Here is a 24,561-nt window from a genome sequence, read left to right on the forward strand (position 1 = left end):
ATCCCCTTCTGATCACCCTGTGCCAATTCAACCCCTTCTGATAAACTGGCACAGAGTGATCAGAAGCGGTTGAATTGGCACAGGGCGATCAGAAGGGGATAAATTGGCACAGAGTGATCAGAAAGGGATAATTCCCCACTCTATGCCAAGTTTTGGGGAAGAAAAAGTGCGTCTTATACGCCGAAAAATACGGTATATGCTATTTGGAATGGGGGTTAAAGCAAACTTGTTGCCTTGATCCTAACGCAAAAGCATGATTTGTTTTTGTTTTTTTAAGAGGCAGATAAGTGCACTGTTTCAAAAATATTGGATCTGTTTACTCGCAAAGTATTTGTAATCACATAATTTCATAACACAGGCAGGGTGACAGAACTTTTGTTTGCTGGCACTGTCCCAAAATTTAGATATCCTCACACTACAAAAAGTTTTTGTGTTAAACTTTTTCCAAGTAACACATGAATGTGTTGTGGTTAAACATTATTTCTTGATCTCAACGGTTGTAACAATGATGTCTTCTCTAATTTATCCAGAACTTTCAGGGGTCTGATGAGTAATTTTCCACATACAGCAGAACTAGGATTGGGAATCTGTTTCTTACAAATGCCAAGTATATGGTAACATGATTTTCACAAGATGAAGGTAAACAAATAACAATAGTATTTAACTTTATATTTAAAATACATATGCTTATCCATCTAGAATTACATTTCAGCTAGTACGTGCTACAAACATTGGAATGGGTCTTGTGCTGACACAAGCTGCTGCTGTTTTGTTATTACCAATACCTGTTATTTACCTATAGGATAAAAGCTATAAGGGTTGCAGGTGATTACACGTTATAGACAGTTGCTCAGTTTGTATCTATATACAGTATTTTTTGTGAGATATACAGATCTTTTCATTTATGAACTGAGGAAGGATGGAAACACTATTTACCTGTACATAAATTCTCTGTTCCTGTTTTCTCTTCTTTGTTAGCAGACAATTATTACCAATTCCATTCTGAAGTTCCATATTCCTCATTTCACTTCCTTTTCAAGCATTTGGTTTTTACTATTACAGTTCAGTTCTTTCTTTGTATTTTGTGGTCCGTGATATGCTGTGGAGGGATTCTGATTGTATGCTGTCACTATTACAAGAATTTTTTATATAAATCGTCTTTTTTGACTCCTTGTAAGCCATACCTTACCAAATCTATTGGTGTGTCTTAGAACTAAATATAAATGAGGGTCCAGGCCTTCAAGGACTGGAGTTGGACAGTCTTATACTGGAAGATACTACACGTACAAGCAGAAAATACTTTCTCAATGTGAAGTATATGTACCACAGGAGCTACAGTTAGGTCTATAAATATTTGGACAAAGACAACTTTTTTCTTATTTTGGTTCTGTACATTACCACAATTAATTTTGAATGAAACAACTCAGATGCAGTTGAACTGCAGACTTTCAGCTTTAATTCAGTGGGTTGAACAAAAAGATTGCATAAAAATGTGAGGAACTAAAGCCTTTTTTTTACACAATCACTTCACAAATTTAAAAGCTGAAAATAAAATGCTCATTTCTAATACTTGGTTGAAAACTGTATATGTTCTCCTATTGAAACCTTAGCAAATTTAATTCATACTTTCTATTTTCAAAGGTTTGATGGTGAGTGCACCTTCAATAGCCATTCTTTTTCTTGGGTGGGAAGTTGATTTTAGATCTTCCTTTGATAGGTATTACAGGTATTCAACTATATCCCAAGATACAACTTCATTTACCAAACAGCAGTCGAGAGGCCTATATAGCACTTTAGAAAATAATGTTTGCCAAGCCTTTCATAGATGAAATATATATAAATGTAATTACATTCTAAACCAGTCATTAAAGGAAAAAAAGCCCCACATTTGTGAGAGTTTTGCGCTACCAAAGTAATTTTAAGCATATTGCTGTTAGAAATGCCAGTGTGAATTTACCATCTGAGAGCTTTCTGTGCCCATGGGTGAACAACTGGCTTGCTAGTTTGCAGTCCAGAACATATAAAGGTGTCACCAATATTTGGGGACATGTCTAAAACATTACTGCAAAAAGTCCAATGTGTATAACAGATCAAAACAAAAGCAGCAGTGGAGATAAAAAGGATATTTTGTTCATTGGATTCCATGGGTAAAACATGATTTGGGCATTTTATTGAACACAGTTTCATTTTGGTAAATATAGAGTCTTGTATACCACTGTCCAGGTCTATAAATATATATTTTTTGTTTTATCTAAGATTTGCTGCCATCCATACCTTTCTCATGTTTGGTTGCTGTTATACTTATATCTTTTTAAAGTACATCTCACACATATCTACCAATTTTTTTCTTCTATTGCCCTCTTCATAGACTGCTTTTTGGATTATTGTATTATAATATCCTTTATGAACTTGTGCTTACAAGAGATGGATGAATCTGAGAAATTTGATGAAGCAGCAAACTTTTGTCTGAAATTTATTTATATTTGATCAAATTTATTTTAATTAGATTTGTGAGCCAATTTTTAAAAACGGCTCATTAATTACTTTTTTTAGCCAAATTGCAGAATTAAGTGAAGTATGGAGAAAAACAGACCTCAGAAAATGACAAATATGTTTTTTCCTTAATACAGTTATGCTACAAACACAACAGCTGCAGGGACACTTAATACAGCACAAAATAAACCCCCAGTTACTTTTATTTTTCCACCTTCGATAGCTCTCCACCTCTCCTTTCAATTAATTTATTTTTCCATTAACTCTTTATATTTGTCTTCCTTTAGTCTATTTTTGTAAATGAAATAATCTACATTGATATTGAAATTAGATACTGTAGAACTCCTACTTATGTTTATTGAAAATGCATTTATATTTTTCTTAAACCGTTGCTTATGTGACAAATCTTTCATAAGAATAAAAGGTTATTATCTTTTTAATACATGGATTGTGGCTAGGAAGGTGGGTGTTTTGGCATAAGGTATTGTAAGGTGTGGTTCATACTCTCTATGAGGATGATGGAAAGACGAATACCACACAAGTCCCTGGGACTATTGTGAATCATTGGTGGGCCTTTCTGGAACACTTTCCCTGTTTCCTTAACAATGGTCTGCTGGAATTCTGCGGAAATAATCCATCTACGTTTGGCAATTGTTAGTGATGGAAAAGAAAAATGACTCTTTGTCCATAAACAATTGTAGCACATTAGAGGTTTTAGGATATTGACGGTTGAAGCAAAACTTTCTTCCGATGCAGCTATTCTCTTGTTATACATGTGCTGATTTCCCTTATACAGTAGATAGAGTTAAAATGCAGCATATTAATATGTGAGTACAACATCATATTAATTCAACACAAGATGCTTTGTGAATAGTAATATTTGATTGACCTTTTGCTGATTAACATAGGACACTGCTGTCAAGGCGTTGCAAAAAAATGGTTCGCTGGAAAGAAATTAATCTCATACAACCAATAAATTACAACATTATATGTGTCTACTCTGGAAAAGACAGATTCCTGATACTTTTCACAAGTTATCAGGGGGTACAATAGATAAAGTAGCTTACATGCTTGAGTCAAAAGTAAAGTCAAAAAGAGTGTTCTCCCCAGATTTTTTTTTAAGTTGGGTGGAAAGAAGCTGCAGGCAAGTGGCAGCCCCTGTATTGTGACCCAACATTTTAGTAACCACCCAAAAGCAGTCCAGTGGTTACTCACCTGGCTGGGGAGAACACTGACTTATCGGAAAGGCAAGAAAACAGTCATGTCCTCTGCTGAAATGTTTAGTTTACCCCGGCCATAGTCATAGTAAGAATAAGGCCAGGATCTACTGAAACAAAACATCAGACTTTTGTTGATTTTTAAATTCTGCTGCTCCTCAAAGTGGAAGTAAACTCCAAGGGAAAAGGTTTGCTATTCTATACTGAACATCTAGCAATATTAATTGTGCCTTAGCAGCACCCTAAAAAATAAAAGACAATCATCAATCAAGGTACTGCTTTATCATGAGACTTGGATTGAAATTTTGTGATTTAACTTCAGTACTGTTTATTGCTCTTCTTACTAGAGATAGAGCTGTGCCTGAGGATCTGCAATGCAAGGATTTGCCTGATTCTGCTTCACACTTTCTGTAGATTTGTTCTTCTTCCACTTAAAATTTTTTCTTGATGCTTTTTGAATATTGCTGCTCTACTCATCAAGGGACCAACATTAGGATGCAAAGTCCAGATTCTACCATGATGACTGCCTCTACATAAAGACACAGTGTAGAAGATTGCATGGTAAGGTATTAAAAGGGAAAGTAATACATTGCTTTTCCCCACCTCTTAGATTGCAAGCTCTTCTAGAGAGGGTCCTCCCCTTCTCCTGTTTCACTATCTGTATCTATCCCTTACATTTTTACAAATAGTTACATAGTAGGTCAGGTTGAAAAAAGACATAAGTCCATCAAGTTCAACCACTGGGGAAATAAACATATCTCAGATATAAAACCCCATGGACAGAGGAAGTTGGCCCAGAGAAAGGCCCTGGAAAACCCTGGTAAATTTGCTTCCACAGGTAAAAAAAAATCCTTCCTGATTCCATGAGGCAATCGGATGTTACCTGCATTAACGGTCACTGTTATCATTACTTTAAAGCTTTAATACCCAGGTATATTCTGTGCTTCTAGAAAAACATCCAGCTTTTTCTTAAAGCAATCTATAGTAGTTGCTGAAACTACTTCCTAAGGAAGCTGATTCCACATTTTCACAGACCTTACAATGAAGGACTATGTCTCCATCTCTGCAGTCTATTACTCTTTTAGTACAAGAAAGTATTTTGCTAGCTTTAGATATTGCAGCTTGGCATTGCTTGCTGTTGTTAAGTCTATGATCTTCCAGAACCCCCAGATCCTTTACCATTTCTGCCCCCCCCCCCAAATGTATTCCCCCTCATAGTATGAAGCATGCATGTTGTAAGCCCTCAAATGCATACCTTTACATTTATTTATATTAAATGTCATTTGCCACTTGGCTGCCCAATAAAACAGTACATCCAGGTCTGCTTGTAGATTATAGACATCCTGTATGGACTTAATTCCATGATATAATATGTCCTTTTTGTAAAATGACGTCTGTCATTTGCAACCCCCATTTAATGTACAGCCATGCGTAATATGTTGGCAATATATAAATATTCTTTAATATTAATGTTAGAGACCACGTAAAATCCTGACAAATATTGTTTTACAAATATTATTTTTTTGAGCAGGCTTTCCACAGTTCAGATCCAACAGCGAACGGCAACAACTGCTTGCATCCCTAGTTAAATTTGCATTGGCCTAAATACTGGATTTAATATAAAATAGACCTCAGTAAAAGAGAATTTTATATTTTTATTACCTGATGAACATGTGACAATAGTTTAAAATTATCTTATTTATTGTTATTGCAAATACCACCTATTGACAATGCATTCTGAATCTAGTATTACATTCAGGATAGGGTAAACTTTGCATTGTACATGGAAATCCCTGGATATTGTTCATGTATTAGAAAAACCAACATGTGAGGAGTGTGTTTTAAAGTGCATTAGTTTATCTGTGAATCTGTCACAATAAAGGAAAGCATTCTGTAAGACAGATATTTAAGAAGCTTAGAAAAGTGTTAGTCATTTAATATGTCTTTTTAGTTAGTGTCTTTTTCAACTGTAAATGGCTCAGGAATACCTCCAAAAATGTTGTTGATAGTGATAAATGATAAATTATAGTTTGGCGGTAAATGAATACAACTAAGTGGCTAAGAATACAGAATGGATGGCAGTGCTTGAGTTTCACTCCCAGCACCAGGGTCCTAGTTCTGAACATGTCTGAATTTATACTTCCTTGATTCCCGGGCCAGTTTTCTTGTGACGCCCTTCTCACATATTCTAATCAGCTAGAGCCTTTGCACTGATGAAGGGCAGACATCATGATTATGTAAGGTACACCAGAACCGGAAAGGCTGAAAGAAGCCATCCACTCAATATTTTTATTGCATTAATATTTATGGAACCTAGTACAAACAGATCTGTTACGACAAACTCATATTTATTAAGATGCTTTTCACATGAAGCCCTTACATATTTTATTGTTTCAATATTTGCTACAACCACCAGGATCTTCACTCATAAACTGTCACTCTATTCAGGTTGAAGGTCAGTTCTAGGTAAATATACACTGTGAATCATTCTACCAGCTAATAACGCACAAACTGCAGACAGACCAGCAGTCTGGATTTTTATACATCAAGCAGTTGACAACATGACTGCCTGCCAACCTTTTTTTTTACCATAAGCCATGTTAACTATGAAGAATTCAGCCTTTGTTTCAAAGCTTAAAGCACAGTAAAGTAAAAAAAATGCCAGCAGGTAAGTAGTTATGTTAGAGGAGAATTTATATGTCTCCTCTGCCTGCTAAGACAGTATGGAGTTCACTGTGCAATGTGCAGACAGTAGTAGCAAAAGATGCAGTAAATATCATGCAAGGAAGATATGTCATCCATCACTCAATCAAAGCAGTCAAAGGGCCTGATTTAATAAAGCTTTCCAAGACTTGAGAGGATACACTTTCATCAGTGAAGCTGGGTAATCCAGCAAACCTGAAATAGATTTCTTATAAGTCATTTGCTTTTTGTTAGTAAATATTTTCAATCCTTGACCAGATCCATTACACGTTTGCTGGATCACCCAGCTTCACTGATGAAAGTGTATCTTCTCCAGACTTGGAGAGCTTTAAAAAATGAGGCCAAAGACTCTGGACCCAGAAGAAGATAAAGAGACTGTACAGGGGGGGACAGAATAATAAGAGGGAGTATGCTGAGGCTTTAGTGGGGAAGGGGGTCCTTGCAGGTAAAGGCCAATTCACACCAGCCTGAACTGCTACAGTGCTTTAAACATACATGGTTTAATGTACATTGGTTTTGTGCATTACTTTATTTTGTGTTAGGGCAGCCAGTTCCTTTGAACTGATTTCCAATTGCACTCAAACAGACCAAAACTCTTGCATGCAAAATTTTCAGCAGTGCAACAAACTGCATTGCATGTTATTGAGTTGTCACACATTGAAGCACAACCCATGTATGAGAGAAAAAATGAATTCTCCATGGACTAACTATGTCTTTAATCAATGTGCTGTGATAGGAATGGGTCCTATGTCTGCCAAAATGTGCACATATGCTATACACACTTTAACATTATTGCTTAAGTACTTTTTGCTTCCTGAAACATAGGGTTCAAAACATAAGTTTGCGTTGTAATTAATAAATGTAATCAACTAAAACATATAACCCCTTTTTTATGCAAAAGAACAACTATCATCTTGTCTACTCTAGCGTTGGAACCCCTGAAAACCGGTGCTGTAATTTCCTAATACTGTACATCATGTTGATTGACATACGTAAAATAGAATAGAGGAATATATAATTGCATTATAGAATTTGGGAATTTTCATCATGGTTCAAAAATGTTTGCAGACCCCAAAAACAGTAATATTTTTTTCCACAGAATTTTAGTGAAACTGCACTGACATTATAGAGTTATGTTATGTGGCAAGTTTTTTAAATTAGTACTTTGCTGAGTTCTTCCGATACAGTACTCTGCAAAATTTGCAAAGCAATCCATAATAAACCAACTATAAAGCACCCCTGAACAACATCTCTCAGGCATTCAGACACCACTGTACTTAGGATTTGGAATATTTATTTTTCACATCCAAAAGTAAAAGGGGCTTTTTGTAACAGAAGCTGCTAGTGCTTATACTTTCTAGCGAACACCTCCAGTGCCCTGTGCCAAGCATAGTGTAAATAAGCATTAGAGTTCAGTTAAAATTAGTTTGAAGCCATGCCTTCAGTTCAGTAGGAAAACCAGCCCTTGAGCAGTACATACTCATGTTTTCTTCAGTACCATGCCACACTTTTCTGCTAGCAGAAGTTTAAAAAAATACTTGGTGCTTCCATCTGACTTCTCACTGTATGATAGTGCTTTGCTGTCTATAAGAGCAGCGGCACTGTGACATACCGTGTTTAAGCTATGACAAAAGCACATTTTGGTGGGACAACTTGTGGCTTGCCAGGGGCAGATGTACCCAGTCCACTATGTTGGTACGTCTGTGTACAAGCTGCAGGTTTTATTTAACTAGTTTACTTGGTGCATATTGTGGAAAATACTTTCAAATGGTGGCTAGAGGTGAGTGTAAAGTCATGGCTCTCTAAGTAGCAATACAGTGTAAAAGATGGATGGTTGTCCCAACATAAAATAGTAATATGTCCAGATAAGACTGTGGTGTGGCTCTAGACTCTAGAAATACTGAAGGTAATCACTGCAGATCTTTGTACACATCCTTAAATTAGGTTAGTTTGTTGTTCTGTGGGTAGTGGGATTTTAGAGGATCTTGCTGTTATTCCAGCTCTGCTATCTGCAATCTGGTAAAGCAGTGCAAGAGCAATGATGGTGTACAAAGTTCAGTCACCTGAGGCATCCAAATATATTTACAAATACTGCAGATCAGCTCAGAAATGTTTCTGTCTTGGTATTTGCACTGCCTTGTTAAATATGCCTGAATGGACCTGGATAAAGTGGAAATAAATGTGTTGGTGTGTATAAGCTTCTTGACATAATTTCATGTTTGCCACACACCTGCACATGGCACACACCTGCCTTTTTTAGTACCCTGCAGCAACGCCGGCCGCGGTAAAAAGAGGAGCAACTGCAAGGAGGTGGCTCCGAAGCTCCAGCGGCTTCAGTAGGTCCTAACCCCCCCCTTGCTGATCTGCAGGCAACCTACAACTCCTGAGCCGCGGGTTGCCGGCCGGCATTAGGCCAGATAGGCCAGGGGACGTTGGGCCGGAACGAACTACCGGCTAGGCCGTCGAGTTTGTCGACCCCTGATCTACAGCAACTGAGCAGGCACTGAGGCACTGATAATGTCATTCTGGCATCTAGATCTTTTCTCAGTGATGCCAGGAAAAGAGCAAGATTCTACACAGTGTAAGCAAAACAAAAAGCCTTTTTTTTTTTTTTTTTTTTTTTTTTTTTAAAGTGACTTTGCATATCTATCCTGCCAAAAAAGCTACCTTTTGTTGACATTTTGTGTTTTAGGTTTAGTTCCACTTTAAACCACACAGTTGTTAGGTTGTTCATTGGGTTTTATGTATTTGGAGGCATTGTCAGTGCTCTGTTTATGATTTCAGTCCACCTGTAGCTTGTTCAAGCTTGTGTTTCTGTTCTTAAAATATAAGTAATCAGGAACAGATAGTCCAATAGTTCCCTCATACTGATCTGTAAATTCTTGTTCTTCTTCTTCCTCTTTGTGGTGTTGACTTGACTTTTCTGCATCTCTTTCTTTATTGAAATTGCACTTCTCCTTCATTATATTATGATGTTCCTCAAAGCCATGTTCTGATTCACAGTGAACATCCAGCTTGTATATTGTCAGCGTGCTGGACCGTTCATCCTCGTCTTCTTCATGAAAAGAACTATAACGTGTTCTCTCACCATCGGAACCATGGCTTCTTTCTTTAACTCTTTGCTTCCTAGACAGGTCAAATGGTTCTTTCTGTTCTACGCTCTGCAGGACAATCGAATGTGAGAGGCCTGCCCTTCCTCTGCTTTGACCTAGAGATAGAAGATAACTGGGATCATGTCATGGTTTCTGATGAGACTGTTTCTGCGTAACTCCTGAAAGATACAGTGACTACATAAACACTAATACTTTAAACATTCAGCATTGACATGACAGAGATGCAGAAGTCAGGTGTGTATGGTGTTCTGTACTGCATATTTGTTTGACAAAAAATTGGAAGAGAATGTGTTTAAGCACTTTTAACTACCCAACCCATTTGTACACACTTGTTATTTTTAGGTAAGTCATACAAACAACATTAGTGGCAAACTAATAAACATGAGCATCATATGAGAATTTGGCTGGGATACATTGGCACCCTAAGCCTAAATTTTTAAGTTTTGTTGGGCTAGTAGCCCTTAGTGTATGAACCTTACAGTCAGTGATGCATACTACACAAGATATGTCCACCTGCTTCTGTCAGACTTCACAGCATCTGCCATGGCTGCAGGTGATGTCACTTTATGTAACACTAGATAATATATATTGATTATTTTAATCTAGTACAAAGTGAACTTAGTTTAAATGATTATGGCACTTTTATTTAAATATACTCCTCAATAGACACCAAATATATACATAGTGTTTTTGAAACCCAGATATCACCTTGTAAATACAGCAGGGATGACACTGACACTAAACTCTACATACCCTGTGCATAGAGCAGAGCTGTGGGTGGTACCAAATAAGTCTAAATATAAATATTCACGAATGATCAGATTCTAATAATTCTAATACAATCCAAAGATAAGATGATAAAATCTCTGTGCTCTTACCTCTAGAGTGATATCCTCTTTCGGTGACACCATGTTTGACTTTCATATGACGAGTGAGATTTCCTTTCAAAGTAAATTTGCTAGGGCAATATAAACACTTAAAAGGCTTGCTGTCAGAATGGAGGTGCATGTGGCCCATTAGGTTGTGCATTCGGTTAAACTCCTTTCCACAAAGCTGTAAAAATATTGTAATATGAAATGTTAAAGAAAAAAGTCTCCTGCTTGTAAAGTGCCAAATACATTTATTAAAGGCTAACTTACTTAGAGTTATCCATTGCTCCCCACCTGCATCTAGGAAGTGTAATTGGAACCTCTCCTGCATGTGCCATTAGAAAAATACATTTAATGCAGCCTACAATATTCTCATCTCACTACAAACAAGCAGAGTGATAAAGAGTGGGGTACAATTTTCATTTCTAGTTTCAGCTTCAACAAAAGTGGGTGCAGCACATTTTTTAACATGGGGGATTAGAGGTGGGACACAGCAGGGCCGTGTAGGTAGATCTGTCTATAGGCACATCACAGAAAAGGATGCCATTTACATTTCTAAAATTGCAGGTGGGAAACAAATCATACCTGTGCTTACATTACAGCGTAATGCAGGTTACAACATTGTCAAATTCAAGTCTTGAAAGGTCAAAATCATATAAAACATAAGTAAAAGCCAAGCTGAATACACCTAAAATCATCCCGTATTTGTCCTTGTACAAGCCCCAGTCTGTTAATAACACACATACAATCAATACCATGCCATATGTTGCTTTCTTGCTATTTCCTAAGTATGAAGACCAGTTTTAATTACATGAACTAAATCAGACGTTTTTTTCTTACTTGTGATTCAACAGCATTAGAGTTTGTGTAACTGTTTACAACATTGGTGCAGATTGATATGCAAGTCTTATATTCTGCACCTATGTTTGTATGCACCGTATTGCAATCCTGCAAAGCTTTTTTTTAGAAATGCTCTGACATTTTGTGGCTGCAAGAAGCAATAGGCAAGTAGTTTAAAGCCATCTGCTCTGTCTGTTCAGGCATTTAACTTTATTAAGCCTGCAGACAATCATATTATAGTGGTTCACAATATATAAAGAAATGACCTGATTTGACTAAAACATAATTGGTTTATACATTCATCTTCAGTTATAGAAACAAAAATGACTAAGTGCCATATACATCTGACAAAGTGCAGAGAATGTTAAATAACACAATGACACACATCTAACATAAATACTTTGCACAGCACTGTTCTTCCTTTGGTATGCCACATTCACTACGAAAACCATGCAATGGAAACCAGAGGCCTGCAGAGAGCTACAAAGACTGCCGCTGAGCTGTCTTCCCCTATAAGAGGGGTGTTTCTTTCCTCAGAGAGCCAGAGACAGAAAACCAGAATAAGAATGACTGTAAATTGTCCAAAAAAGACCGTGAGAAAACAGGAAGCCTTGAGATGTATAAGAGAAAGCAAGATGAAATCTCTTTGCAAACCAGTCCCAGGGGACATGTGAACCATTGTTATGAAGGCAGTTCAGCCACTTATATCCTTCCTTGTGCTGAGGAGGAGCTGTATGCCAGAATGTTGCTATCTGGTCATTGCCTTAATCCTACTGAACACAGGCCAGATAAAGAGAGTCAACACCACCTAGATCACTTTGAGATCTTTGCCATATTGGCAGGGGGTACATCGAAGCCAAAACACTTTTCATTTGTTCTCTCTCCATTATTGAAGATGAAAGAGAAGCATGCAGAGTCTAAGAAATCAAGTGTTAACATCTCACCAGACAAGTGTAATATGGGAACTAAAGCCTGTTTATGACTGCTCTGTGTTTTCTTCTAATCATTTATATTCACAAAGCATAAGGTAACACAGGCAGCGGTACAAGACGGTCTTATGAGAAACAGGAAAATAAATCGCTTTCACTGTGCAATAATAAATTGGCGTGTTTTTTTATCCTTTATATGACTTGTATGTGGTAGGTAATAACATTGTAAGGCTGAAAAAGACAGTCAATTAGGTTAAATCAGCATTTAAATGCATAAATCCAGTAGGAGGCACTCTATGCCAGGTGATCAGCAAATGAGCTTCATTGAAGTGTAAAATCTGTATGAGGCCCATTTTTTAAAAATCAATTAATAGCGTTTGTTTTTATTTTAGGTGATTTAAATATTGCATGTAAAATTCAGGGTCATTTTCAAATATATTTGTGTCTTCTTGGATGCTGTTTTAAAGAAAGGCTTTTGTTTTCTGAGATCAATTACTGAAGCTCAAAGTTTCAAGTGAATAAGTATCTCTGATCCAATCTTAAAGAAGTAGTCAAAAGCAAAACATTTTCTGCTCGCTCTCTCTCTCTTCTCAGAAAATCCATATGCTGTGTAACACTAGCAACCCTGGAATAAATACGTATTGGTAAAGTAGATATGGTATAGAATTAGAAAAAAAAATTAAATATGTGAACAGTAGGATATGATCTATATAGGCTATACTGATATCAGGTCCTGGATATGTTATATTAGAACATATTTTCATTCATACTGTACATTTTCATTGCCTTCATTAAACTTGAGAAAAGTATAAAATATGATCTAGTCCGATTGTGCTTTACCTACACACTAAAACATTGAAAATCTCCAGTTTCCTATTTAACATTATGTGTAACTATAAATGTGTATAAATGTATTAAGCAAAAAGGATAAACACAATCCCCCACCTTGCACTTGAATGGTTTGATATCGGAGTGAACAATCATGTGTGCCTTTAGAGTCTGTTTCTGGACAAAGCTTTTGAAGCAAAGATGACACTGGTAGGCTCGGATGTTGGTGTGGATTAAGATGTGCCTCTTCATGTTGGCTAGAAGGGTGAATTCTCTTCCACAGATCCCACATTTGTGCTCTTTGACACCCTACATACAAAAATAACATACTATAGTATTGTTTATATACATTTTTTATTAACAAGAACATTATTTGAATATAATACACATATAAACTTTCATTCCAAAATATTGTCATTAATCCACAATGTTTTGCATTGCTTGGTGAAGAACTTGACCACATCATTAATGATGGTGCAGAGGATCATTTAAAGCTGTGAGACACAAACTAACCCTGGTTTTGCTACTGTGTTCCTAGGGGCCTTCTTGGAGAAGCAAAATGCAAAGAGGATAGATCAGTATAGCTTGTTGAAGAAATTTCCCTCAAGATGCAATTTTGAGGTCAGATTCTTGTCTTATGTGATCCTTAAATGTCTCCTGATTCACATTATTCCACATGATAGGAATGTCAAACATCTTTTTGAGATATATATAGACATGCATGCTCTTATTCTATTCTTCCATTCGCAGTGGCCATTTGTTGTCTGGTGGTACAGGGCAAAAATCCTGGGGCCTTAAACCAAAATGCAAAAAATCTATTTTATTGACATGCTGTTAGACTTGTTTTGTTGATTGTTCATTTCAGTTAATTTTAATAGGAAATTACACCAAAATGTGGCCTTCAGACCTTATTGAATTAACTAGTAAATATTGGAGTATTTTAATAACTACCACTATCACTACTTGTATACATCAAATTTTGGACATGTCATACTCTGCAGTTGGTCTTTAAAGTAGAACCTCAGCTAAAAATCTTTGTGATATCAGGTCTGCTAAGCTTCAGATATCAAACCAAAAAAAAAAGTTGCTGAAACTAAGGAAGATTCTTTTAATTTTTTTATATAGCCAGACTTTATACCTTTGGATGGCACTGTGAACAAACTAGTGATACAGAGATTTATCTACAGGTAACCATTTTTTTCAAGTCATTTTTTCAGCCATACAAACTGTCATGCATGTAACTGACCTTATGAGTCAGGGAATGTTGTTTAAGGTGATGCGGCTGTACAAATTCCATGCCACACTCAGAGCAGATATAGGGCCGGATGTCCTTGTGCTTCATCATATGATTCTGAAGTTGGCTTGGGTATTGGAATGTCTTATCACACTCTGTACAGTTGTACTTCACAGGGCCTCGGTGTACCGTCAAATGCCTTTTAAGCTGTACAAGTGTGGGGAAATCCAAACCACACTCCACGCAAATGTTATCTCGGCCACTTTCGTGTTTTGATTCATGAACTTTTAGTTCACTGGGGTAGGCAAACCCCCTACCACATATCCTGCAATTGTATGGCTTCACATCACTGTGCTGCATCATGTGTCGCTTTAGATGACTAGTTTGGGTAAAAGCTTTATAACAGACTTGGCACTTGTGGGGCCTGGTGCCCTGGTGAGTTAACATATGAGTATGGAGATGGCTCAATTGTTTAAAAAGTTTGCCACAATGGGCACAAGCGTGGGGTTTGATGCCACTGTGCCCCAAAATGTGTGTCACTAAATTATATTTGGAAGTATATGACTTTTCACACATTGGGCATTTCCAACGTTTCTGATCTCCAACTTCCACATAGAAACTGTCATCAATCTGAATGTTAACATCTACTCTCTCAACCTTCTGCTTGGGGTCTTCATCTTCATCATTTTGGGTTTTATCTATGTGACCTTTGTCTGGGAAACCTGCATCGAGGCTGTGACACATGTGAAGGCTTTTAGAGGGTGCTTGGAAAGGGAACATTGTCTCTGGATAGCGTTTGTGAAAATAGGAATACGATGGATGTAGATACAAAGGGCCAGGAGGCCAGACTACATTAGTCCTAAGAGATTCTTCTTTCAGAGGGTTAAGCCAGAAGGGGTCCATTGTTCTGTAGTATTGTATGCCAATGTTAGAAAGCTCCATTAATTTGGCATTGAAACTTGACAGAGGAGGAAAGTGATATAGAAAAGGAAAATGTGAAGGCAGAAAATGTTTGCCTTCATAGCTAGATTCCATTTGACTTTTAGGACCTTCAGTGTTAAAGTCATGGGGCATCTTTGAAGGAGCACTTTTTCTTCTGTGTGACCCAGTTGTAAACACATCATGAAAGCTATGCAGGCTGTCCATTGGGTGGTCATACTGGTAATGTTGGAAGTGAGGCTTATATTCCTCAATTAAAGGAGACTGTCTACTGCACTTTATAAAGGAAGGTATTTGTCTGAAACATGACGTATAATCCTTTATGGTGTTTGTGTCTTTCTGCATTGTCCAGCTGTAGAGACAATTATACAAACATATGGTGAGCATGAAATAATAATATTAATTAAAAAAAATAGTAATAATTCCAACAACAAACTCACATTAGTATATGCAATGTCTAATTTATGTTAGGCAGGACAGTAGGCTGTGAATTAATATAGTCTACTAAAATTTAGGAAGCATGACAAAAGCAGGGATATCACAGAGCAGCCTTTTCCCTTGGGGGAACCCCTAGAATAATTTCCAGGTATCCGTTAACCCCTGCTAAAACCAATCCATTCAATGTCAATAAGCCGAAAATGCTCAATACAATGGTAGCCAGTTGGAAGAATGTTTTCCTGACAGTGGTAATCTGAATGTCACCCTTATAAAAGGCTACAATTTTCTCTGGTCTCATTCTGCTGGCCCAGCCAAGTAGTGGAGGCTCAAAAACCATGCAGATATCAGCAATTGTAAGGTGAGTCATCCATAGTCTAATGAATGACCAGCCACCTTTTGGAGGAACCCTAGGGTTCCACGAAAACCTGGTTCAGAATGTCTGTCATAGAAAGTTAAAAACTATTGACCTGCCTTTTGTCAAGTAAAAATAAAGAGTCATTATTTAAAATAAACTAAACTCTTTCTAAAAAAAATAAAAAATACACTCCTGGTTTAAATACCTTCTGAGCCACCACTCTACAAGGAATCTGTGATGATGTGTTTCAGAAATCCTTATATGCATACATTTCTGGAACACAGTCTAACAATTTCAGGGTTGGTTCAGTAATGGCAACTTTTATAACCATTTTCCCTCAAAGAATATGTATACTTCAGATCAACCAAATGCCTGCCCCTTACCCTTTACATCAAACATATATACCAAAACATTGTAATTTAACTGTACAAAACAAAAATGTAAGGACAAAACAGTCCTTAAATTACAGGATTACTAGCATGCACAGGGCTGATCAGAAGTTATCTAACGTTCCAGCGAGTTGGATGTACAGTACTGTGCATATGTTAGCTCCTAGTCACAGAACATTGCATTGAGCCCAGTGGCACAAAAAATGGGCTCTGACATATGCTGTATATTGGTGTGTCTTCTGACACTACTTAACAACACAGTCACATTCTATATGGTGGACACATTGACAAAATTATGGATGCAAAGGTTTTAAGGAAGCTGTTCTGTAATGTAAATGGATGTAGCTGGTGGGAATTGTAAACTCCATAATCTCTTCTGGTATTGTACTGACATACAGTGAAAAGTACAGTTATCATATTGTCTTTCGACTGCCACATGTGGCACCTCTGGCACCCAGCCTATTCCAGCTTTTATAATGCTACCCATAGTAGATTTTTAAAAACTAAATTCTGACTGGCTGTCATGGATTACACAAACACAAACCAAATATTTTTGAAATTTTCCTCATGTATAAAATATTTAAAGTTTATATAATACTATTGTTTCTTTTATCAGGTTGATTTACAATTTCAAGTGTTTTCTGGTGAATTCTGTGAGTAATGGATAATCCAAAATATTGATTCACAAAATAGGAATTGAGAGGAAGTTCTTTTTAAAGGTCTAATGATTCATGTGCACTATACATGATGTGTTTGCTATGTGTTATACTGTAATGTACAGTAACCTGTATTGACCTTATTTATTGTACTGAAAACAAGGATAGAAATGCATGCAGCAGTGCATTGTAACAACACTTCTCTGCATTACATGTAGTGAGAACATCAGATAATGTTTTCTATGCTGATGTCTTGCATATTGCATAATATGGACATTATTAACTTGTGAGGTTCTGTGTTCCTATATGCACCATACATAATGAAAAGCATAGGAGAGAATTTTTCTAGCTTTTTCTCAGTGGGACAGTTTGTGAAGAAAAACAAATAGCACAGGTGGCACAAAAACAATAAATATGAGGGCTGCTTCACACCATAAGTATTGGGTGGTGTTGAGCCGCTTTGGTGAATACAGCTCCCATGCAAAGACAAAGTAAAAAGTTTTGTTTTGTATAAGGACTGTTCCCAGCAATGCACTGTGGTGCAAACATTAATTTATCAAAACACAGCACATTTCAACTGTGTAAAAGCATTTTTTAAAATAAGTTACACCACAACCACCACCACCACCACAACGTACATCCTCAGTGTATGTTAATCTATATATACTGACACATGTAATGAAACTACTCCAGCAGGATTTTAGTAATTAATTCTGTATTGAAATTTAAAAGACAGTTTTAACTATTGAATGGTAAGATCTCTATGCTTACATGTTTACTCCAGCACATCACTCAATACATTCTAACTGCTGGGTTTTTATTTTATGTTTCTGAGAATGCTGGGTATGGCTGGAAGCCCTGAAACAAAACATTTCCAAAACATCATTTTTGTCTTAAATCACGAAACCACATTTTTTTAGTGACTCTTTCATAATTAAAATTAAATTTAAAAAAAAACATATTTTTGAAATATGTTTCAATTTCATTTATGTAATAGGTAAAGGTAAATGTATTTTTCAGTTGAGTACTTTTGTAGCAGAGTGTCAGATCTTTTGTGATGAAATAAAAACCTTAGCAGCTGTATTCTAGGATAAATTATACTAGCTCTGGTCTGAGATTTAGTGTTCTAGAAGAATGTAGGGGTATAGAAGAGTAGAAATTAGTTTTTAGTATGGATTATTCTTTACTTGCAGTCCTGTGAACAATGGGCATCAGAACAAACAGAGAAGTTGAAAACTGAATGTTGAATGTGGTGACACATGCAACAATAAAAACCTAAAAAAAAGGTTCTAACCCTTCATTATACTGTTCAAAACGTGAAAAAAAGGTTTGTACTTCAGATACAAGTTAAGCAGACATTGCATGATAAATATACCAATAACCTAAATTAAGGTTGATGGTAAGATGGGTGAAATATTACCACTGAAAGAGCCATGTGAGAGACCCCTCAAATTACTTCTGAGGAGTCACGATCTAGCTAAAATTCTGCCAAATCTCACTTGCTAGCAATAGGGAGGTAAGAGAGCCACATCTCTCTGGTGCTAGTAAAGGGGAAATTTCATAGACCCTGTCAGGCATTCCCTTAATGCCAACCTGCAGGTTTAACAGGGAAATTTCATATTCAATGTCTGTATTATATTAATTACTAGTCTCCAATAAAATTATCTCAGAAATGTTCAGCTTTTCTTTTGGACATAGTTTAGGTTTCGTTTAATGCCACAAACCTGATTTTATGTGTTTCTTGTGTAGCCAAGAGGATAGTAACACCAAGTGGAGCATGATGCCAAAAGTTTCAGCGCTCATTAGCAATGTTTCCATCCCAAGAACTTCATGTTACTTTCATTTCCTGATACTCATCTGAGATTTCCTAAACCATAAACTATTCATGTAGTTAAAAAAATAAAGGCATGTGGCCAAAACAGTGCACAAAATCTCGAATATATACTTGTCTTCTACCTGAATCCAAATTGGTACAACCCAGGAGCTTGATTTCTAAAAAGAGAGATTCAAGGGTTTGGTAAGAAGTGAGCATGGATATTAAAATGTTCAGTATTTTCAGCCCCTCAAAGTTTATTTTACAATATCAATATATAGAAGTTTTACAAGCCATGGCCCTTTTCAAGCTTTAATACATCCTTAACTAGTACAAAGAGATCATCTATGTATACATTCAGAAAACTCAAGAGACATATACACAATGTTTCTAATACTCCTTAAAGTATCCAGTCATGTGAGTTCATACAAATTAACAACGTGAAGCATATGTAAAATGACAATTGATACAGGATTCACCCATATGTAGAGTAACATCATTTGAAAAAATATAAAAATATTAGCATACAAGCCATAATAATAAAACATTATTTGATTCATTAAAAAAAACAAAAAACAAAAAAAAGAATAAATGGGTATATTCAAATACCCAAAAGATTCTTTGTATAAAAGCTAAGTTTTCTGATTATACTGATAGGTGATGTGTTTGTATTAGTTATTAATGTAATAAGATTTTAATAAAATTTAAAGATTTTTTTAAAATTCACTAATTATGTAAAATAATCTGGATTCTATTTGCATCTATGTATGTATGTATATATATATATATATATATATATATATATATATATATATATATATGATTAAGCATTGGCTAATCAAAATAACGGCATACCTCCAAACTCCAATCTGTTTTTTTTATTGGTGCCAATTGTTATTAATTATATATGCATATATTTATATATATATCTATATTCAAACACACACTTTTGGTGTCTCTTTCTGTAACAGGAATGTGCGAACATTCTACCTTATAACCCTGGGATTTTATGTAGTAATTTTTGAGTTTTTATTAAGCTGCATTATACTCATTAGAATTGCTTTAGTTATTTTTATTAGCTTTCTGATCATTCTGCAAAAAAGAGTGTCTGAGCTATGTTTTCTCATGTATTTTCATGTATTATTCTCATGTATTTTCATCATTCTTTTTTTAGAGCTGCTCTAAATGTACACAGGGATGTGCCAGGATTAAAAAAACCTCTGCCAAACAGTGCAGGGCAGCAGATGTCGGGAGTGCTGTGACAGGTGTACAGATGGAAACCCTGGATTTTATGCTGTATGAGCAGAGGAAGGAACCATCCGTGCTGTAGAATTACAATGCACGCATTACAGTGCACCTAAACGTATGTGTAATGTATGGTAGTATTGCCTAATAGCTGTTGTTCACATATTTGTTCTGCTTTGTAGCATATTATAGGAAATATGATGGGCCACTTTTTTGAGTGCCATGGAGAGATGAAAAGACCAAAGTCTAATACAATGCATTGAAATACACAAAATACATCATTTAGGGATATGTTTGCCCTGATAAGTTCTACTGAAAAGAAAAACATCCCGGATGGATAATATCAAAAAATATTGATAGATAGATAGATAGATAGATAGATAGATAGATAGATAGATAGATAGATAGATAGATTTTTTTTTCTGTACATGCTTTAAAACTGATATACCAACATAAACAGATAAATAGATACAGAGGCATTGATAGAGAGAGAGAGAGAGATAAAATAAGTACAAATTGAGTTGGAACAGAATTTGAAACCATCACTACTTCCCACCACTACATATCTCCCATCCTATTGCGTGTGAAATCCCCCCACCTACTAGACTGTAAGCTCTTCGGGGCAGGGTCCTCTCCTCCTGTATCACTGTCTGTATTAGTCTGTCATTTGCAATCCCTATTTAATGTCCAGCGCTGCGTAATATGTTGGTGCTATATAAATCCTGTTTATTAATAATAATAATAAAAATAATAATATTTACTTGTAATCCAACCTAAGTATTTTTTTATCACAACCAAAAGTAAAGCCTGAATAGCCCAAGTTAGTCATTCTGTTGATTAATTTATAAAAACGAGTAAAAAGCAGAAGGGTTAGCACTATGGAGAGATGTCTCATAGAGAAGCAGTGGGAATCATGAAATCACATTTGGTCACAGGCCTCTGTGGACTACAGAGATATAATTGAAGTGACAGGTTAGGGTATATAGACTGGCATCTGGTGATCAGAACAAGAAAAGAACATAACATCACACTGACATAAGCATATTCCTGTGTCCCTGTATCCTATTCTTATTACAGTCACTGCCATACAAGACATTTTCAACATTCCCAAGGTACTCATACATGACATACATTTTTCTTTTGAACAATATATTTATTCTTACTCTACAACAGCCAACCCAACCTTGTAAAATCTGTGATAAATGTTGTTCAGTGCAGCACAGTAAAGCCATATACACATGTCAGATGATTGTTGCCCTAGAGAAACAGTCTAGGGCAACAATCATCTCCTTAGTCATACTCTTCTCAGGTGAAAGTTTGACATGTGTACAGCGGTGCCCCGCAATCAATTTGCACTGGTGGATTGATGAGTGACTGATCGGTAATGACTGCTGTGCTTTTCTCTCGAAAAAAGCACATTTTGGGTGCCACTCAATTGTCCCACTCTTCTCGGTCCATAGAACAGAACAGTGCTGTGTGAACAGTGCTCACTTGTTCATCTACCACTGGAAGCATGAAAGATCCTTATGATGTCTGTACTGGATTTAAGGCATGCATAAACACACAACATATCTTTCTAATGGAGAGCGGTATATGACCCTATTTATTGGCAGCTGCAAACATACAGCAATATGACTCCTTCCTTCATTATCCCAGCACATATGCATTTAAACTAACATCCATAATTACTGTTCCCATGATTTGTTCTAATAGTTAATCGTTAATGAGTAATAATTAGTTAATCTTATAAATAATGAAGAAAAACCTCTTGCTCTGATATGCTCTTTGAATTTAGCCAGTCTGAAATGTAAATACTTGTTTAAAACGGTCATCAATGCTTAGCTACGGATGGTCCTCAGGATGACTTTGCAAAGTGTATGTGTGTTTAGTTACATTAAAAAGATGTTTATTGTAAAGTCCCATTGTCACTGGGTAAGTATATGCCATGCACCAGCACTACCAGCACAAATCTCTTGTCTGAATACACATGATGCATGGAATATGAATAATACAAACAGAAGAATCTAGCTGCATACTGATGGCCAGATGAAGTGTCTAGTTGGGCTGTTGTGAGCAGCATCAGTTACAATATAAGAGGAGACTACTGATGATGTCTGGGGATTTATTGGCATAAGCATCATGTTTAATTTGGAATACTGGGTTTTAGGTAGAAATACATTTATTGGATAAATCCATTTATGGAATGCTATGTCTGCATACACTTACATACACAAAAACATATTCTAAGTGTCATTCTTTTGCCCATGGACTATTGTGATCTTATTCTCATCTAGAGGACTCAATGCTACCTGATGTGATCTCTGATGTAGCCTGAGAGCTAGAGAGACATTCATTGTTGGCATATTGCAATATTACCTTCAGCAACAACTCCAGCTTAATCATAAGCCAGTACTTGACATAACTAAACACGAGTAAAGAAGTGTAGCTCCTTCTGATGACAAATAATCCATTTCATATTTCATCATTTCCCAGTACACATTACACACCGGAGAGAGTGAGAGATAAGGTCTGATTGGCTGCTATGGGAATTGGGCATTTTTTTGCATTAGTATTTTATAACTCATCCCTATACTCGTAAGGGACTTCTGCAGAAGAGTAATAATATAAAAAACCTCAAATCATATTGGTAAAAAATTAAGAAGCGAATAGAAGCAAATGATCATTTATTGTAGATATGCAATAATCCAAAAATTGGTTACTGATTTGTAAAGCAAACTATGCAAAAACAAATATATATATTTACACACACACATGCATATATATTTGTGATAATGTTCATATATCACTTATCACCTTGATGCCATTAGAGCAGGAGCAGGAAATATACTTACTGCGAAGGGAGGGCTGTGTCTTCTCCCTGGCTCTCTCAATGCCCTTGTATGAATCTTGTGTCGTTTTGCTCTCCCTGTCTGTGAGCTTTAGCTCTGAGTGTAATGTGGACAATGCATAAAAGTGACTTAAGAAAGGGAACTGGAACAATAATTTGGTTCTCCTTTTTCTCAGATGAGTACCTTCGGAAAGAAGGAAGGAAGGGAGGGGAGAGGAAGTCAACAACCCTAAGTTTTCCTGCAAAAAAATAAGGAAACAGCAGATAGACATCTTTTTCTTCTAAAAAAATTTGGCAGAAGAAGAGAACTGAGAAGGAATTCCAGTGACATTCCAGTGCTGACTACTGAGGGATAAGCACAAAGACAAGCTGACGTTCCAACTATATGGTGGGAATCCTTTCAGTTCATGTTTTTATTTTTCTAAAACCTGCCACTGTCAATAATACTAATAATAAGGACCTGCAGAGAGTAATCACACACGGCAATCTGTACAACCAAATAAATTATGTTTATCAGGTCAAGGGAGATATAGCTTCTGCTCCTGGTTAGCTGACAATTACTTTAATTGCAGATCTGACCTTGGCCTAAAACTTTCTAATGCAGTGTTTTGTGACCTTTTTAACGTGGAGGAACCCTTGAAATAATCTTCAGTTCTTCAGAGAACCCCTTCAATGATTACTACATCTACAGATCACAGTACAAGAGCATTGTGGTCAGTGGGAATAATGCCTCTGAAAGTTTTGGCCAGTGGGAAGAATGTCACCAATATAGATTTCCAAAAAATGATTATTGGTGTCACTCAAACTGACCTGAGAGGGATAAACTGCTCATTGCTCAAGGAACTCCCAGAAACCTCTGGAGGAGCAATGGTTAAGAAATATCATGCTAAGGTAACAACACTGATGAGGAGCAGAAACTTGGTGGTGACTTCAGCTTAAGTTAGTATTTAACCCAAACCCCTCCCAACAAAAAAATTGGCTACTGTCATTTAATTATACATTTCTCACTTTAGTTTGCAGTAGAGGGAAATGTTATTTGAAATACAATGGATGTGACTTAATTTGAACCTGGGTAAAAATGAAGGTTTAATTTATAGTGTCATAACCCGAGGCAATCCATTCCATAAATTTGAAGGTGCTACAGTATCCTGTAGTTCAGGGGCATTTACTTTTGAGAAATGTAGGCCAGGTGTGGTTCACTTTTAAATACTGGACAAATATTATAGATATGTATGGTGTATGATCTTTTTATTGGTCTTTTTATTGTTATTATTGGGAAAATGAATCTCAATATCCAAGAGTTTAAAGGAAAAGTCAAAAATAAATAAATTTTTAAATAAAAGTAAAAAAAAATCACCTGCTTTTTGGCAATATTCAGCTTTATTCCAGAGATTCCACCCTCATTCTTTTTTCTGCTGCTATATGTAATCGGTCTGATGGCCAGCATCATTCATGTCACTTCCTCTGATGTCAAGTTGCTCATCCAGTTACCGAACAATGAAAGGAGAAGCAGCAAAGCGATGAACTCATCTCTTTGTCATTCTGCTTTCTCTTCTTTGTTAGTATATGAACTGATTGGCTCATTGTGCCACTTCTTCATTCACATATATGCTCTGCTAGACAGGAACTACAGGAGGGTGATATCAAGTCAA

General features: G+C 36.3%; 1 protein-coding gene and 1 long non-coding RNA gene across 4 annotated transcripts in view; one reads left to right on the forward strand and one right to left on the reverse strand.

Annotated features, from left to right (window-relative positions):
- Window positions 1–23,523, forward strand: part of LOC140334114 (uncharacterized) — a 26,837-nt gene extending 3,314 nt beyond the window's left edge. The window contains exons 3-4 of the long non-coding RNA XR_011921480.1: window positions 19,991–20,179; window positions 23,086–23,523. This is a non-coding gene — a long non-coding RNA (uncharacterized lncRNA). The remainder of the gene's footprint in view (window positions 1–19,990; window positions 20,180–23,085) is intronic.
- ZNF366 (zinc finger protein 366) lies at window positions 9,049–23,061 on the reverse strand. 3 transcript variants are annotated; one of them, XM_072416240.1, is made up of 5 exons: window positions 22,914–23,061; window positions 14,239–15,517; window positions 13,110–13,301; window positions 10,405–10,579; window positions 9,049–9,621 (listed from the first exon to the last, which is right to left on the reverse strand). In XM_072416240.1, the coding sequence occupies exons 2-5, from the start codon at window positions 15,508–15,510 to the stop codon at window positions 9,194–9,196; spliced, it is 2,067 nt and encodes a 688-aa protein (XP_072272341.1). In that variant the 5' UTR covers window positions 15,511–15,517; window positions 22,914–23,061; the 3' UTR covers window positions 9,049–9,193. The 3 variants fall into 3 exon arrangements, with proteins under 3 accessions (XP_072272341.1, XP_072272342.1, XP_072272343.1); XM_072416241.1 differs by lacking the exon at window positions 22,914–23,061 and adding an exon at window positions 18,728–18,964; XM_072416242.1 differs by having other exon boundaries at window positions 9,479–9,684.
- Window positions 23,524–24,561: the final 1,038 nt, after the last annotated feature.

The sequence above is a fragment of the Pyxicephalus adspersus genome, chromosome 6, assembly GCF_032062135.1.
Source record: "Pyxicephalus adspersus chromosome 6, UCB_Pads_2.0, whole genome shotgun sequence".
Taxonomy (NCBI): domain Eukaryota; kingdom Metazoa; phylum Chordata; class Amphibia; order Anura; family Pyxicephalidae; genus Pyxicephalus; species Pyxicephalus adspersus.

What these genes read in the sequence shown, in the direction of transcription:
- ZNF366 (XM_072416240.1), bottom strand. Translation starts at nt 15,510, where the DNA reads ATGCAGAAAGACACAAACACCATAAAGGATTATACGTCATGTTTCAGA. An exon ending in AACATTCCCTGACTCATAAG is followed by an intron (nt 13,302 to 14,238) that starts GTCAGTTACATG and finishes TTTTGTATGTAG; the next exon opens with GGTGTCAAAGAGCACAAATG. An exon ending in TCAAACCATTCAAGTGCAAG is followed by an intron (nt 10,580 to 13,109) that starts GTGGGGGATTGT and finishes ATATTTTTACAG; the next exon opens with CTTTGTGGAAAGGAGTTTAA.